This window comes from Brassica napus, chromosome A7 (genome assembly GCF_020379485.1).
Source record: "Brassica napus cultivar Da-Ae chromosome A7, Da-Ae, whole genome shotgun sequence".
Taxonomy (NCBI): Eukaryota; Viridiplantae; Streptophyta; class Magnoliopsida; order Brassicales; family Brassicaceae; genus Brassica; species Brassica napus.
The window spans coordinates 11,574,745-11,592,542 of NC_063440.1; the positions used below are offsets into that span (position 1 = coordinate 11,574,745).

Sequence of the window (17,798 nt, forward strand, 5' to 3'; positions counted from 1 at the left end):
GATAAATTCGGGCAAAATATTTATAAGTTTTGATTCAATTCGTTATCCGTTTTGAATTGAACCAAAAAATATGGATATCCGTAACTTTACGAAGCAAATCAATTACTAAAATACAATTAAAAAAAAAAGCAAATCACAAATACCAATATTTTTATGAGCGATTATCAAATTCGATCTATTATATGCATATATATACATATATGTACAGAATTATATATATATATATATATATATATATGTTTATATATTATAGTTTATATAAGTTTTACAATATTTTATAAATTAAATTTATTATATTAGGTATTAAAATTTAAAAAGTAAATAATATTTTATTTTTGTAATAAAACGTTATTATTAAATTTTCAATTAATTTTTAAATTTTATTTACGGATCAAATCAGATATTCTTTAAAATTCTAAATCATTTCGGATATCATAATCACCGACTATCCATGTGGCTAAAGATTGAATCGACATGAATGTCTCCAAATACTCGGATATTCGATCTGTGCCACCTCTATTTACGGATACAGTTGATTTTTTTATATAAAAAAATTCACTAATGTCAAGGCCTTTTTACTTTTTAATTAATTTTAATTTTATCTTTCATGTATTATTTAGAACAAAGATATCATTAATATTAATTAACAATATCTTTATATATTTGTCATTTATTTTTGTATACTTTTACATACACATACATGTGCACCTTGATGTGAACACTTTATAAGTATTTATCACTACTGAAGTATCTATTTTTTTTTGGAAGTTGAAATATTTTTTTTTCTTAATGCTTCTTTCACTACCGACCAAATTGTAGTGAAATGATTAGTCTTAATAATTTTTTTTCTTTTTTCTTGAACAATTATCTGTTTACAAACTATAATATGAAACCATTAGTTTGACATGACGATTATCTAAAATTTATAACATAAAAATAAACAAATAATAATAATTTTTGGTTTTTACCGAACAAACTAAAAAATCAAACATTCTAACAGAATAAACCAAAAAATAATTTAAAACCGAACTAATATCTAGATTAAACAGATTTAATGTGTTTTTATTAAAAATAACGAAACTAATAATCACATCCCGCGCAAGGCGCGGGTTATTACCTAGTTTTTATATATTTAAAATGTTTAATTGTTTGTATGATAATATAGATTAGATTAGGTAGTTCTAGAATTAATTTCCTTTGAAAACATTTAATTAAATAAATGAAAATTCAAATACCAACAACCAATCAAATTAAGAGAATTAATTCTAAACTTCAACTATGAATGACACCTAAGCAAAAGTCAATTAAGTGACTTCTTAATTAAATATAGTAGTATTAGTAAATTGGTCTCAATTATCTACTTTACATAATTTCACTTGATAAAATAATCACCAAAATAACATTATTCTTATGTGACACACATACAACAATTTTTTTTTAACAATATAATAATTTTCAAAAATATATGCACCTAACTAAATAAATCTACAACATTGATCACATGATACATAGTTACTAGTGCAATTCACATTTTATTGCTTCACACATTCGTGTTATTAAAAGAATTTTTTTATCAAAAGAAATTTTGTAATCGTGTAGAAAGAGTTATTTCTGCAAAATATATTGGAATAAAATTTAAATAAATGTAAAATAAATATCATGATAAGAAAAAAAATTAAAACATACAGAAGTTTGAAAATAATTGTAGCAATTTTTCATGAACTAACAAGCTTCCTCTAAAACAAAACTGAGTTTTGAAGAACTTGAAGAAGACTCTTATCTATCGAAAAGTTAGAAAACTCTTTATATTTGATTGTACATCATCTTCACTCTTGTGTTCAATGTTTTATCAGGTTTTGATGTGGTAGTTCAATTCTAAAACTCCATGATGACAAACAATGCTTGAATGCACTTTGAATCCAATGCCTAACAAATATAGTCATTAACTTGATTTTGTTTAATGGTTTGAAATGATTAAGAATATTTAGCTTATTTACAATCATATGTTAATTTTCCATTGCACTAAGAAAACACAAACACAAAAAAAAATCTTTGACAATTCAATTATTATTGATTTTATATAATTTAGAAGAGCTTTTATAGTTCCAGGCCAAAACCAACATTTTGAAAATTCTTTTTATCTATCCAACATAGTTTCTTTTCCATATTTATTTATATTCTTATATCTTAAAATTAATATTTTATTTTATTTTTTATTTTTGTATTATCTTATTGAAAGCAAAGTTAATGATTTCAAACACTTAGTACTTCTAATTTATTAGTGTCATAGGCTTGCAAAGATTATTCATAAGTGTTAGAGTAAATTGTTAAGAGTAAAATCAACATTGGAATTAAATCAACATCCTTGTTTGGTTCAATTCTGGTTATTTTGTTTTTTGGTTTCAGTGATTTGGATTATTTTTTTAAAAAGAATTGATTGATTTGGATTGGACATATAATGAGTGGTACATAGTTAGAATGGTTAAAGAGGACCTTAACCTAGAATGAAAGGAGTATAATACGCAAATGGCTTTTGGATGTTATTAGTGAGTGTTGACATTGTTAGACTATAGTAACTATCCAAACTTTTTTTCTGTCAAAAACCCATCAATAGGTACTGGTCAGTTACCAACTGAAGATTGACACTGAATCTGCCACATGAAGATATTGAGATTATAGATTTTAATCCCTAGGAAAGTGATAACTACAAGCGAGACAAAACTCTTAGTCAACGACAAATGTTTACGGCTAAGGTTGATAAAAATCAATTCTATTCAAATTTCGAAGAGATTATTGTTGAGTGCTGAAAGCCTGAAATGTTGTTCTTGGTTTATAGAATAATCAGTTATTGGACTTCACGCTTCATGTTCAACTATTAAAATCTTATATATCTATAGATATATATATATAGTTTACTAGGATCGGCCCGCCCTACGGGCGGGATATACTTTACTTGTGATTTAAGTTATTATTTTTTAAATAATTTTGTGGTTTGTGTTTTAGATTTGCATTTGCTAGAGGTGTGTATGAGATATACTATTTTATTAATTTAAGTTGTTGTTAGTTTGTAAGTAATTTTTTTTTTTGACTTTTTGTTTCTATAGCATCACCACGATTGAGTTGTTATGTCATTTTTAGTTGAATTTCTATCTAACAGCTAATATATATGACTTTTTTTTGAGGTTTTCGCCAGCCATAAGGCCTTTGAATAATTTTCCAAAAAGAAAATCTAACCTTTAGTGAGAAACTGGCAATCGAAACATTAGCCATCCAATTGGGTTGGAAATGGCGTTCTTGGGTTGGGAATGTTGTTCCTGGTGTCCATCGGTCTTATTTCTTAAGTTTATTATTGGATGATACTTTGTTTTGGTAAAATAAGTTCTACTGTTTGTTAGGAACAAATATGAACATCTATATATGGACCATTCGAGATTAGATACCAAAATGTTTTTGTTGTCAATATTTAGAGGAACCATTGGCAGAAATGGTTACTATTTGTATTTTCATTACCGAAATACTAAAAATTTTACATGGTTTGCAGAGATTTTGAATCTATTTATATAGCGTAAACTATGTATTTATTTTGCATACATCTATTTAAATACATCTATTTAGATACAATAATTTTAATCTCTTGTTTATATCATTAAATTATTTTTCCATTTTTTATTTTTACTGTTTATATATATATATATATATTTTTTTTTTTCATTTTTTTTGATAATGTGTAAATTAGTTGTTGTCTTTTTTATCTAATTAGTTTTTCTTGGCTTAACTTTAATGATTAAAATATGAAAAAGTTTAATCTTTTATTTAGTTATGGGACCTGATAAAACATGAAAAGATAACAATGTTATTGTGTTATTGTGTTTGTCAACATGTTATTATATTTTACGAATTGGTTTTCTTCTAAAATTTTCAAGCGAAATTCAGAAGAACTAATATCTGCTTCAAGATGAAGTTCTTTACTGCATCCTCTAAATAAAACAATTTAAACGATTGACCAAGTGTTTAATATTAGAAAAGTATTCACATTCCGCGTGTTTATCTGAATTCTTTATGATATTTAATTACTAAAAACTTAAAGAAAAAACAACATCAAAAGCATGAAACTTAACCAACTACGGGCGTGCGAGTCAATAAACTAATAGTATAATTTTTTAAAAGTGTTTAAATTTTTTTTGAAAATTGATTATATGACACCAACAAAATTTATTAACTCAATTGGCTTAATCAATTGGTTTAATTAATGAATTAGTTAAATTTTGAACCAAGCTTTCTCAAAATTTCTTGTAGCAGAAGCATTCTCTGTTTTTTTTTTTTATAAAACTGTAATGACTTGTTTATCTAACCAATCGGTTTAGTTAATGAATTAGTTAACTTTTAAATCAAAGCATTTCTCTGTAATTTTAACTGTATGTGTATACGTGTGCCTACATAGCTAATTATTATCATTTTTGTCAAAACATAGCTAATTATTTATACCTTTTTCTATATAAATAACATAGATTAGTGTAAAATGTACTGATGTAAATGCATGGTATTGGTACATGTCACACTCTATCTTAGTATCTTGCCTCTTTGTATTCGTTTAGAGTTTAGACTATGTGTATATAAGTTTCTAGTGAATTTTTATTATATCATAAATGGATAAAGCTGAAAATTGTTCCATCATTTATGTTTCGAGATATTTTTTGTAGACACTTATTTTATTTTACTTTTTTTTTATAATTAGAGTAGAATGAAAATGAAAACTTTCGAAAGTAAAAAAAATATATAAATTAAATTGACCATATAAAATAATAAAAATAATAAAATGAAAATAGTGGAAGATCTATTATAATAAAACACTGTTTCTTCCCTTCAACTGAGAGTAAAATTTACATTTCTAAATGTTAACCAAAATTTAAATAGTTTTTCCTTAGTAATAAGAGAAAGGATAAACTATTAGTATATTTTCAAAAAAAATGTTTGTTATTTCAGTAAAAAAAAAGAGGAAGAAAAAGACAAAGCTCTCTTTTTCTCTATTATATTTGCATCTCTTGTTCTTCCAATTATGAAGCATGTCTGATAGATCTCTCTGTGTTTTCTCAAACATTATTTTGTCAATCCCATTATTTTTCGAGAATCTGCGAGCATCCCAATCTGAGAATCACACAAACATATTGAATCATATACGTTTGCTTTTTTGGCTACTCTTGAAATATCACAATGAAACCAATTTGGTATATGAGAATTTATATAATGTACAGGTTGACACATACTTGAGAGCTTCATAGCCAATTGTACCCATGACACTTCTAATACCATAGCTTGTTTCTCCCTTGGACAGTTCCTTGCTAAACCAAAGTCTGGAAAATTTCCATTGTAGTCATAGACTGTCATCAAAAACAACCTAGTACCTTTCTAAGTCCATTCAAACAGAACTGAGACTTCGGAAAGAGGGTTTATACCGGGTCGAGCAAGATCTTAGAGGCCTTGATGTCTCGGTATATGACTTTAACAGTGTTGCCATGAAGGAATGCGAGCTCTTTAGCTGCATCAAGAGAAACATTAACAAATAAGGTCCACAAGAGAGGCTTTAACTGCACATCATCTGCTTCAACACCACTGAGACATAAGAACGAACAACCTCCTGATAGTTTCAATAAAATCTATATTTATGAATTCACTTGTGAACAGATGGTCCTCAAAACTACCCTTATGCATAAAATCGTACAAAAGAGGCTGTTGTTCATCTTCCAAGCAATAACCAATTAGTTTAACTAAGTTCTGGTGACTTTAACTGCCCCAAGTAGTTGATCTCGCTGACCTCACAACAAAAGACACAGAACAGGTCAGAGAATCAAACAATGGAAATTTGAGATTGGAGTGACATAACAGTAAGGACAATGTCGTGTGTACCAGCCATTCTCGGTGACCTTGAAATCCATCAGGGTTAAGACACTCGACAGGAACTACAATACCAGTGATGGATTTAGTGACGACAGTTTCATTACAATATACAAAATGGATAACACAAAATTAACTCAAGCTACAAAAATCATCACAATTTGCAAAAGGGATCAGGGAAAAATATTTGGATCAAATCTTCTTTTTTTTTTAAGTCATATGGATTCAGGACGACAGGAACTTTTAAAGCACTTAAACTGGTGGGATAGCTCTGTCTATGAACAAAAGGCGGAGCTAGAGATGAGATTACAGAAACTTGTTTGTAAAACAATTACTTTGTAATGTAGATTCATGAAGGCTGGAATGTTTAAAAGATTAAACCGGTGTGTTTATTAACTAAAGGCGGGGTGAAAGAAAATACCTGAGAATTCAGCAGGATCATAACCACTCCCTTGAGGTCTCCATTACGGCGGAGATTCCTGGACTCCCAGAAACGGATCAACCGAACAGTGGAGGAGGAGCGGTCAGCCTGCATATCTGAGAGGAAGACGGAAACGTTAGCCCTAAATCACAGACTTAACTGGTTGGGTTAAAGGAAAGAGAAGATGATTATCAAAGCAGGAGTGCGCTAACCTTTTTATATTAGAATCTCCACTCTCATTGAATGAAGATCATGAATGAAATATTAATTGAGGGTTTTAAGGGTATTAATCTGTAACTGATATCTTTGTGATGAAGAAGATGATGGAAGATCGCTGAAGAGGTGAAGAAGAACACGGGTATAACCCTAGACGCAACTCAGTGTTAAATGAAACGCAGCGCATTGACCTCCTTGGACACGTGTCGTCGCGTGAGACTTCCTATTTCTGATGTGTCGTCCTTGCTGGCAGCATCAGGAGTGATTGAAAATCTATTTTATATAGTGATTGAAAGTCTATTTTATATATAAAGATGTAGTTGGTTTATTATTTCACTTCATGAGTTACTTAGTAGATAACATAAATGTGCACTTGCCTTTAATTTCTCACATAAATGGTAACATCACGTTTCAAAGGAGATTATTAGTTGACATTAGAATGAAGAGATTGAGCGTTTGTTTGTGCGTAGACTGAAGAAGGGTTTTTGGCAGAAATATTTAAGATTTGAAAGGCTCGATGACTGAACTAAGGCCATGAATGACTAATTTAACTAGAAACCAAAAGGTTTGCACAACAAATTTTTTTAAAAAAAATCAGCAGAAGCTTATGCATTCTGATTCAAGAAGAGGCTGCTTAGTTTTTAGAAGTTACTCTGCAGATTCTACAGTTGATAGAATCTAAGATGCAACTGGGTTACTATCTCTCTCTGTTTGTCTATTGACACTTTCTCCTCGCGTTGATCTCAGCTGCCCAGCCCTTTCCAATTTCGGTTTGAAACTTGCCTGCAATTGTAATCGGAGGAGCAAAAGTATTTTGATGATTTTGACATAGGTCTAAAACTGTAAAGCGAACATGGGTTCTCTACCTGCTGTTGATATGAAGAACTCGTCAAGCACTTTCCCATGTTCTGCCACAATGTTAAAACGTCGAGTCAGGTTTATTGGATGTAAAAGGGATAACAAGCACAAGTTATTAGAAAGATAAAGATTGAAACTCACCTATTTCATATTCTAGCGCCTGGAGAATCATCTCAACCTTAAGGCCACAATAAAGACAAGAGTCAGTGTAATCCATGTGTTGCGTAAGTTGTAACTATTAACAGCTAACAGGAATTAAAAGTCATCGATGGTTGCAGACTCAAAATCCATAATTACCTTATCAAAGTCTTTTACAAGATTTGCTTCTAACGAAGCATTGTTCTCATACTCCAGCCAAAGTTCTGTGATCTACTCAGCTGCACATCGGCATTTGACTTACGAATTAGTGTTTTGGAAACCAAAACATTAGCCGTATATTACCTCTAAGGCCTCCACCAAGAACTTTTGCACAACTCCTTTAAAGCGGCCTTCTCTCTCCTACTCTTTTCTTCTTTGGCTCACCATCAGATGGAGTAATATCTCCAACAATAGCTGTTCAGAAGCCAGTAATCTAATTTGTAGGATTTAAGTTTCAGAAGAAGAGGAAGAATATAACCAAATGTAATCAGCTCTTAAGTCTTAACACATGTTTAGTTCTGTCTCCATAGAAGAAGACAATTTCACAAATATATATCTGTTATATAATCTACCATACACAGGAATATGAAACTAAACAAAGTTGTATCATCCAAACCACCCTATACTTGCTGGAAAGAGAATTAACTAACTAGGAGGAGAAGAGATCAGGTCTCCCAGTGAGCAGAAAAGACAAGGAAACAAGGATAAAATGTGTATTTACCTTCAGTGATGCCAAGACAAAGGAAGATGTAGAAAAGATCCAATAAGATACAGCCACAAAAACAGGGGAAGTTTGTTCTCTATAGCTGGAGGCTAAAATCAATTGTTCATGGACGTTCACCCTATCTCATCCTTCATTCAACTTTTGAACGTGTCTGATTAAATTGACATATTTAAAAGCATACGTAAATCATGAACCATGATAAATCAATCTGAGACTATAGTTGGGTTTAGAGCAGAGCTTGTGATTCTGACTTCAAGAACTTCACAACACTAGCCTGTTCACATTTTTTCGTTTAGTTTCACACCACACCCACGTGAGTTCCACGAACATGCAATTTCACTAAAGTCTACTCCAAAACATTACCATCCCGCAAACTCTTCCTCAGTTTCTCCTTACTACTCACACTCTGATATACATATACCATCCCTAACTGAGCTCTACATGTTGTTGATTACAAACTTAGACAAATCTTACCTATACACAAGAATGTATTGGTAACAATCCACAAACAATGGAGGAGGGATGCAAAGACAAACCTCTCTATGTCAAGTGTCAACACCTGTAAGATCACCAGCAATCAGAGCCATGAGAGACATACGGTACATGTGATCAGCAATTGACTCAGGTCCAATAGTCCCCTGATTGATCCACCCTTTCCTTCCTCTTTGTTGTCAAGTTCACTTATTAACAATATTGATCATGAACATCATAGTTATGCACAAACTCAAAAGTGAAAGACACTCTCAGATAGGTCATGTTAGTTTGTACATCTGGAAAATGCATCCAGATGGTCCATCCAGATGTCTTATCCAGATGCTCAATATGGGTGTTTGTTCGTTTCTTCATTTCGTCAATGCATCCAGATGAATCATCTGAATGCAACTATGTTCGTTTGCTTTTTATTTTTTTAACTTTCATCTGCATCCAGGTGGACTTGTTAATAAAATGACTAAAATATAATTTTTTTTATGTTTCGGCAGAAAAATAGCATTTTTACGGTTTTGGCTGAAAATATTTTTGCGGTTTTTGAGAAAATATGTGTTTTTCGCGGAAATATGCATTTTTATGGTTTTGGCGGAAAATACGTTTTATGGGTTTGGCGGAAAAATACGTTTTTTGCGGTTTGGACGGAAAAATTGCGTTTTGAAGTTTTGGCGGAAAAGGTTTTTTTTCACGATTTTGGTGGGGAAAGTTTTTTTCGCGATTTTGGCGGGAAAATTTTTTTTTCGCGATTTTGGCGGTAAAAGTGTTTTTCGCGACTTTGGCAGGAAAAGTTTTTTTCGTGATTTTGGCGGGAAAACTTTTTTTTCGCGATTTTGGCGGGAAAAGCATTTTGCAGTTTTGGCGGAAAAATACATTTTCCGGGTTTGGCGTGAAAATACAATTTTCCGGTTTTGGCGGAAAAATGCGTTTTCCTGTTTTAGCGGGAAAATGCATTTTTCCGGTTTTAGCGGGAAAATGCATTTTCCGGTTTTAGCGGGAAATGCGTTTTTTCCGGTTTTAGCGGGAAATGCGTTTTTCCAGTTTTAGTGGAAAAATGTGTTTTTCCAGTTTTAGCGGGAAAATGCGTTTTTCAGGTTTAACGGGAAAATGTCTTTTTCCGGTTTTAGCGGGAAAATGTATTTTTCCGGTTTTGGTGGGAAATTTTCATTTTCCGGTTTTGGCGGTAAAATTTTGTTTTCCGTTTTGGCGAGAAAATGCGTTTTTTCCGGTTTTGGCGGTAAAATTTTGTTTTCCGTTTTGGCGAGAAAATGCGTTTTTTCAGTTTTGGCGGGAAAATTCTGTTTTCCGGTTTTGGCGTTAAATTTGTGTTTTCCGTTTTGGCGAGAAAATGCGTTTTTTTCCGGTTTTGGCAGGAAAATTATGTTTTCTGGTTTTGGCGTTAAATTTGTGTTTTTCAGTTTTGGCGAAAAAATGCGTTTTCTGGCTTTGGGGGGAAAAATTCCATTTTCTGGTTTTGGCGGGAAAATTGTGTGTTTTTAGTTTTGGCGAGAAAATGTGTTTTTCTGGTTTTGGAGGGAAAATTGCATTTTCTGGTTTTGGCAAGAAAATGTTTTTCACGGTTTTGGTCGGAAAATGCTTTTTGGAGTTTTGGCGGGAATATGCATTTTTGGGTTTTGGCGGGAATGTGCGTTTTTTTTTGTTTTGACGGAAAAATGTGTTTTTTGGTTTTGATCGAAAAGTGTGGTTTTACTGGTTTAGCCAAAAAATGTGTTTTTATGAAAATGTGTGTTTTATGTTTTTTTTTGCGGAAAAACACATCTTGCGGTATTGGCGGAAAAGTGTGTTTTTCAGTTTTTGCGAGAAAATGCATTTTTTTGATTATAGCGGAAAAATGTATATGCAAAAAAAATAGAATTTACGGTTTGAAATTAATATTTTGATTTTAAAAGGTCATTTTTGTCATTTATCATTTTGGACTGAACTAGATGCATCTTCATCTAGATGCACCATTAAGACTCACCTTTATTTGATTGAGAATTTGAGATGAGTTTTTAAAAATTCAGATGGGTGATCCATCTGGATGTAGCATTATAATGCACAAAACGAACATCAATTTGCATCTTCACCCAGATGGATCACCTGGGTGAGCAAACGAACATGGCCATAATGAAAACTGCAAAGCCGATAACACAGTTTTCTCTCAATGCATGAGAGATCATAATCGATATCGTTTCTTACACATACCTTGAGCCGATGGCACAACGTAAGAAAAGTCTGTCGAAGATGAAACCGTACAGGCGTGATTCGTCGTGTATTCCATGGAGTTAACCCCGTCGGAAACATGTTTCTGGCACCGGACGGCGACGATCGGAGTTGGATTTCTGAGGAAGAGAAACTTCTTAGAGGCGGAAGCAAGTGTATTTGAAATCATGAGTTTCGAGTATGAACGGAACTGCCAATAATAGCAAGCAAGCCAACCATATTATGTTGCTTTTTTCGTTTATTAACATCCTTTCGATATATGGTTAGAAATTGAAGTGATCTAATAACCCGTCCCACTGACCGAGGCTCACAGTTCTACGTGGCACCAACTCTAACCCCTCACATGTAAGTCTTCACTGACTCCTCCTCCATGTAGGTTATTAGTGTGTTTGGCGTTTTTCGAACCCAATACTTCACCATTTAACGATATTCTCACTCGACAAATTGTCACTTAAATGATCTGAATTGTATTATCCCGAGTTGTGATGTACGAAAAGACTTAAGAAAATTGATTTGGCTACTTATATCACCAAAGTTGACTTACCTTTTTCGTTATACATCTGTTTAGAATTTCAGAGTTAAACGTGCTTGAGCTCGAGTAGTGGAAGGACGGGTGACCTATCGGGAAGTGATTCGCGATACCGTGCAAGCGAAACCAAAGCACGGAAAAAGGTCATGTGGTAATTGCAGGGTCAGTAAACAAGACTTTCGGCCTTGAAAAATTAATGCACCGCTCGTCAGACGGATGGAGCGCACAAGCCGAGTGAGCAGACGTGAGTGGTCCATTAGACGTGGGCGGTCGGGATGTTACACCTTCCCACTTAAAAATTACCCAAGTGTTAGATAAAACATTAACTTGATGTGCGATTTTATATTCTCACACACATACTTTAGAGATTAAAACTATGGTCTATTAACTTCTACCTAATTCTAATAGTTAGATATATAAAACTATTTAGCATGCACTTTAAGGATATTTGTATGAATAATCTGTAAGGATTATTGAACTCAGTTAACTATATTTCTTGCAATATGTATTTTTGAACTATTAATTGTCAAAAACAAATATTTTTAAACTATTACAAGATACACAATGACATGTAAATGTAATATACAAAACTTCACTTGTACTTTAATCTAACACATTAATTAATTGTCAAAAACAAATATTTTTAAACTATTACAAGATAAACAATGACATGTAAATGTAATATACAAAACTTCACTTGTACTTTAATCTAACACATTAGTCCCTACCTTTGTGACATACTTCATCTTTTTCAGTTTATTTATCGTTGTAGAGTAAAATTTCCGTTTCAAAATAAGTGTCGCTTTATAATTTCATTAAAAAAATTATTGACTTTATATTCCAGTCTATTTTTCATTGATTGAAATGTGGTTAAATGTATTGGTAATGATATTTTTATTTAGTAATTATATAAAATTAAATATATTTTTAATCTGTGTATTCAAATCTAAAATGAAACAGAATGAATATTAAGTTAAGAGCATCTCCAAAAAGAAAATCTATTTTGAAGTTTCCAAAACTCTATATTTGAAGTTTAAATGTGTTTTTCTCAAAAAGCAAAATTTTAAACTCAACTTCAAAACTATTTGTATTTTATAATATGGACCTTATATTTTTCATGAATAATTTGAATTCATAAAACTTTTGTAAATAACTAACACACATATAAACATATTAAACCAATATTAATTAATAAAATATTCTATAAAAATTTAATAAAAACAACTTAATTAATATTAAATTCAAACAAAATATCATATTATTCCATAAAATAATTTTCGTAATGCATATATGATCTATTAGTGCATTTCGAAGTAAGAATGGCTCTCCTCATTTTTACTTTGTAGGTTACGAGCTAAAAATTGTTGAAATCGGGTGATATTGATACTTGTAAATACATAAGATCGGAACAAGAAAGTAAAAGAGAAACATAAATATTTCTAAAAGACTAATTTCTTTTTGATGATATTAATACTCGTGAATATATTCAATATGAGTAATAAAGAATTGTACGAAAAAAAAATCAAAAACAAGAACAACAACCATCTTCAGTTACACAAAACAATTTGGACAATATTTGAAAATTTTGAAGGTTTCGGATCAAACTTACAAGACTATTAGTGTTGTTGTAATATTTAAATTTGTGTAATAGTTATGTCTTCTTGTAATTTTAAAAAATCTTTGTTGTTAAGTTTCTTTTGTATATTATTGTTGTCTAAATCTAGTTTAAATTAGTTTAATACTTATTTTAAAGTTATATTTAATTTTATGTGTAAAATTTAAAATCTGTAAACAAAAATTAAAATATATATGAGATATAATTTTTTAAAGATTAAAATAATAAACAAGAAAATATTTATAAATCATAAAGGTGATGTGTGATTGTAGGGACCAAATGCAAATAAAAATATGAAACTTCAAATTTGAAATTTTATAGTGAAACTTCAAATATAGAGTTTCACTCTTTAAAACTTCAAATTTGAAATTTTGAAATTCTTTTTTTTAGAGCATCTCCAAAAGAAACTCTATAACTCCAAATATAGAGTTTTTTGCTCTCCAAAAAGAAACTTCAAAACTTCAAATTTGAAGTTTCATCTTTTTATTTGCATTTTGATCCTTACAATTATACATCATATTTATAATTCTTAAATATTTTTTTATTTATTGTTTTAATCCTTAAAACTTTTATATCTCATAAATATTTCAAATTTGTTATATAAACTTAAGTTTTACACATGAAATTAAATAAAAAAATTAAAACAAGATTTATAATATTTTAAACTAGAATTAAACAACAAGAATATTACAAAAAAACATAATAAAAACTTATTAAAAAGACACATGAAGACATAATTATTACTCAAATTTAAATATTATAACAACACTAATAGTCCGGTAAATTTGCTCCGGAACCTCCAAAATCTCCAAAATATTGTTCAACAAATTTTGTGTAACCGAAGATGATTGTTGTTGTTGCTCTTGACGCATTATTCGTATGATTCTTTTTTGTTCAGATCGAATGTATTCATGAATATTAACATCATCGATAGAAGCTAAGTTTTTTAGCAATATTTTATTTTCCTCTTTTATTTCTTTTAAAAGCTAACTTTTTTGCTTCATTTTGCAGTCGTAATTCAATCATCTCATGACTTTTTTTCCTGCTTGTTGTACTTTCGTTTAAAAGATCAAGGATTTTTTCGTTTGATGATATCAAACTATCAGCAGACATATTATGAGGATATCCGGTTTCAACAATTTTTGGCTCGTAATCTACAAATAAAAAATAAAGAGAATCATTTCTTACTTCGAAATGCACTAGTTGATCATATATGGGAGCATTATGGAAATAATTTTATGCAATAATGTAATATTTGCTTGCAGTTTAATATTTAATTATGTACTTTTATTTATAATTTTATATTTTAGTGTAAGATTTTTTTTTAATTAATATTTATGTAATATTTATATATATGTATTAGTTATTTATAGAAGTTTTATGAATTTACATCAACTATGACAAATATAAGGATCACAGTGTAAAATATAAATAATTTTGAAGTTAGGTTTGAAGTTTTACTTTTGGAGAATAACACATTGAAACTTCAAATATAAAGTTTTGGAAACTTCAAAATCGAGTTCCTTTTTGGAGATGCTCTTAGAGCAAAAAACTTCATATTTGAAGTTATAGAGTGTCTTTTGGAGATGCTCTAAGAGAAACATAAACACTCTTCCAATACAAAAGTGATACCCAACTGTTTCTTTGGTACTTCATCACAGCCTTTTGGTCTGTGGATTGTTTTATGAAACTTAAACGACAAAAAAAAAAGACAAAAGTGATACAGAAATTTCAATATAAACTGATTCAACGATTTGTTAATTTTGATGGCGAAGCGTTGATGGGTTAAGCTATAAAGTAGTGCTGGAACACAAGAAATTAGAGTTTTTAAGAAAATTATTTCACGAAGTCAAATGCTTCAAATGTTCACATAGCTATTTCATTGCCTCATGATCTAGAATTTGTAAAACTTGTATTAATAGTTGAGAGAACACAAACGTTTGTAAAATTGCAAGATTCTAAAATATAAACCAAAGGGGCAGCATTGGCTTTTTCATCGATCATTAATAGCTTTAATCAAAGACGACGTTTTCCCAAACGGGTCAAAACAACAGAAAAATATCATGGGAAATTGTAGAAGAGATAAAGTCTCTTTTCAAAGATGTACTAGTATAAAACATAATCCTAAAGAGAGAGATAGAGAGAAGAGAAGTTGGGTTTGCAATGGAGATCTCTATCAAAACGTTGAAAGGAAAGAACATAAACCTAGAGGTTGAAGATAGCTCCAACACTATCGACGTTAAAATCCATGGGGAGCCGATGCGTGAATTAGTTGTGCGACTTGGTCCTTCGGGTTGGGGTGCGGCAGTCATGCGTATTTTTGTAGTGACTCTTACCGGCAACACTCGTACCGTCGAGGTTACTGGATCCGATACCATTGGAGAAGTGAAGACTAAGTGGCAGGAGATGGAAGGCATTCCAGTGGACCAGCAGAGGCTGGTATTTCAAGGCAGGCAGCTTGAAGACAGTCGGACTGTAGCTGAGTGCCACATCAAGCATGGGTCGACCATGCACATGATTTATCGTCTTTGCGGTTGCTAAAATGTCTCTCTTTGTGTTTGTTTTCCAATGTTTTTATCATGAGTTATTCTTGGGTTCACCCCTTAGGGTGAACCTTTAGAAGGGGTGATTTTAGATCAAGTATCTTTTAATTAAGAAAACCAAATAATTTGGCAAATTATATTATCTTTTCAAAATAAAATTTAAAAATAAATAAAAATAATATATAAAAACGAATTCAAAAAAAAAATAATGTTGTCAACAAAACACTAAACCCTAAACTCTAATACTAAACCCTAAACTCAAATCCTAAACCATAAACCATTGGGTAAATCCTAAACCCTTGGAAAAACACTAAACATGTTGTCAACGAAACATTAAACCCTAAACTCTAATCCTAAACCCTAAACCCTTGGGAAAACCCTAAACTCTTGGGTAAATTCTAAACTTTTAGGTAAACCCTAAACCCTTGGAAAAATACTAAACATTTAGATAAATTCTAAATTATAAATCTTAAACACTAAACTCTAAATCTTAAAAACAAATATTTTTTTTAAATAATCTTTATTTAGAACTATTGTTATTTTTATTTATTTAATCTTTTATTTTTTATTTTAAAAGCATAATATAATTTGCCAAATTATTTTATTTCTTTAATTAAAAGATACTAGATCTAAAATGACAACTTTTTATTGGTTGGTGAATCTAAAGGTTCACCCTAGGGGTGAACCCAAGAATAACTTTTTTTTATTGAACACTGACAAAAGATATGAATTGTTGGTAAAAAAAACATTATCTTTTATGCAATTTTTTTACGGTGACTTTTTATGCAATTAAAAAAACATTGTTCGTATACGTTGCTATTTTTTTGGAGAAATAATAACGTTAGTAACTTCCGAAATAAAACGTTTACCAAAAATAAATCAATGTTCTTTTTACGTTAGTAATTATTCTTGTTACGTTGGGGGTTTACTGAGGTTGCACTAACATTCATTAGCTAAACATATAGGACGACCAAATTGTTCTTGCTCTAAGTATATTTTCATACCCGAAGATAGTTAAAGTACTCATTCTCTTGTATCAGGATAGTTAACTTACATTATTATAGTATTATTATGTTTAGAAATTAAGAAAAAATTATATCAAATTATACAATGGTTTCAATGAAAAAATAAAGAATAAAGTATTTTGATTATTTGTATTATGCAAATTGTTTTACCGTTAGTATTTAATTAGTAAATAATGTTTCCCTTTTGTAAAAAAAAATTACAGTTTCTTAATTTGTGTATAAATCTTTTTATCATTACTTTCAAATTTTGAGAAAGAAACCAAAGGCCTACATGCAGGTGCTTCCACAGCTGTCGGTCAGAAATAACTTGAAGTCTATAGTCAAGTAAACGGTTAACATAGCCGATAGTAAATGATATCACTCTGGGAAAATGTAAAAAAAATTTTTGAAGATTTGGAAAAATGTAGTTAACAGACAGAGCCAGTTCTAAGAAGCAGTGGGCCCGAAGCAAAAAAAAAAAACAATTGGCATATTAGTTATAAATAAAAAAGTAATTTTGAAAGTAGTAGGGGAATGCTTTCGAACCCATCACCTCTAAAAGTCTAAAGCTATGCAATAACCAACTTAGCTAAAAAAACATTTGTAAGAGTGCGGCCGATATAGGTTTTATTATTTATCCCGGAAGCATGGGCTTGGCCCGCTTCTACTCAGGGTCGGCTCTGTTAACAGATAATTTCCTCCCAAAGATGCAAGTATATAAAAGAAAACCCCAAAGAGTGAAAAGAGATAAACCAAAGAGCTTGAAATGCAGATTTCTATCAAGACTAGTCAAAGGGAAAACATCAACCTAGAGGTGGAGGATAGCTCCAAGACCATCGATCTCAAGATCTATGGACCCACACGTCAGTTGGTTCTTGGTTTGAATGGTGATACTGATGCCTATCAAGGTTCGGATGCACTCATGCGGATTTTTGTATCGACTATAAAGGATAAAACATTCATCCTACAAGTGAAGGGGTCCGACACCATTAAGAAAATCAAGACCATGATCCATGATCAGGGTGGCCTACCGGTGGATCAGCTGAATCTTAACTTTCTTGGCACCAAGCTCGAAAACAGTCGCACCGTAGCTACTATAACATCAAGCCTGACTCAAATCTTGTCATTGTGCAGCGGGGTTGCATTTGCTAA

At 30.9% G+C, this 17,798-nt stretch overlaps 2 protein-coding genes and 2 pseudogenes across 8 annotated transcripts; 2 read left to right on the forward strand and 2 right to left on the reverse strand.

Moving 5' to 3' along the window:
- Nucleotides 1-4,823: 4,823 nt before the first annotated feature.
- On the reverse strand, nt 4,824-6,708 carry LOC106449559. Of its 7 annotated transcripts, none has more exons than XR_007314876.1 (7): nt 6,526-6,708; nt 6,314-6,429; nt 5,905-5,957; nt 5,700-5,807; nt 5,454-5,536; nt 5,265-5,351; nt 4,824-5,145 (listed from the first exon to the last, which is right to left on the reverse strand). XR_007314876.1 is itself a non-coding variant. In XM_048736696.1 (5 exons), the coding sequence occupies exons 2-5, from the start codon at nt 6,425-6,427 to the stop codon at nt 5,115-5,117; spliced, it is 315 nt and encodes a 104-aa protein (XP_048592653.1). In that variant the 5' UTR covers nt 6,428-6,429; nt 6,526-6,708; the 3' UTR covers nt 4,824-5,114. The 7 variants fall into 7 exon arrangements, 1 of the variants encoding a protein (XP_048592653.1); XR_007314878.1 differs by having other exon boundaries at nt 5,265-5,378; XR_007314879.1 differs by lacking the exon at nt 5,700-5,807.
- Nucleotides 6,709-7,244: 536 nt separating this feature from the next.
- On the reverse strand, nt 7,245-11,124 carry LOC106412675 (annotated as a pseudogene).
- A 3,705-nt stretch (nt 11,125-14,829) lies between these two features.
- On the forward strand, nt 14,830-15,728 carry LOC111199350 (ubiquitin). The gene has a single exon (XM_022689354.2). The coding sequence runs from the start codon at nt 15,263-15,265 to the stop codon at nt 15,638-15,640; it is 378 nt and encodes a 125-aa protein (XP_022545075.2). The 5' UTR covers nt 14,830-15,262; the 3' UTR covers nt 15,641-15,728.
- A 1,684-nt stretch (nt 15,729-17,412) lies between these two features.
- Nucleotides 17,413-17,798, forward strand: LOC125576490 (annotated as a pseudogene).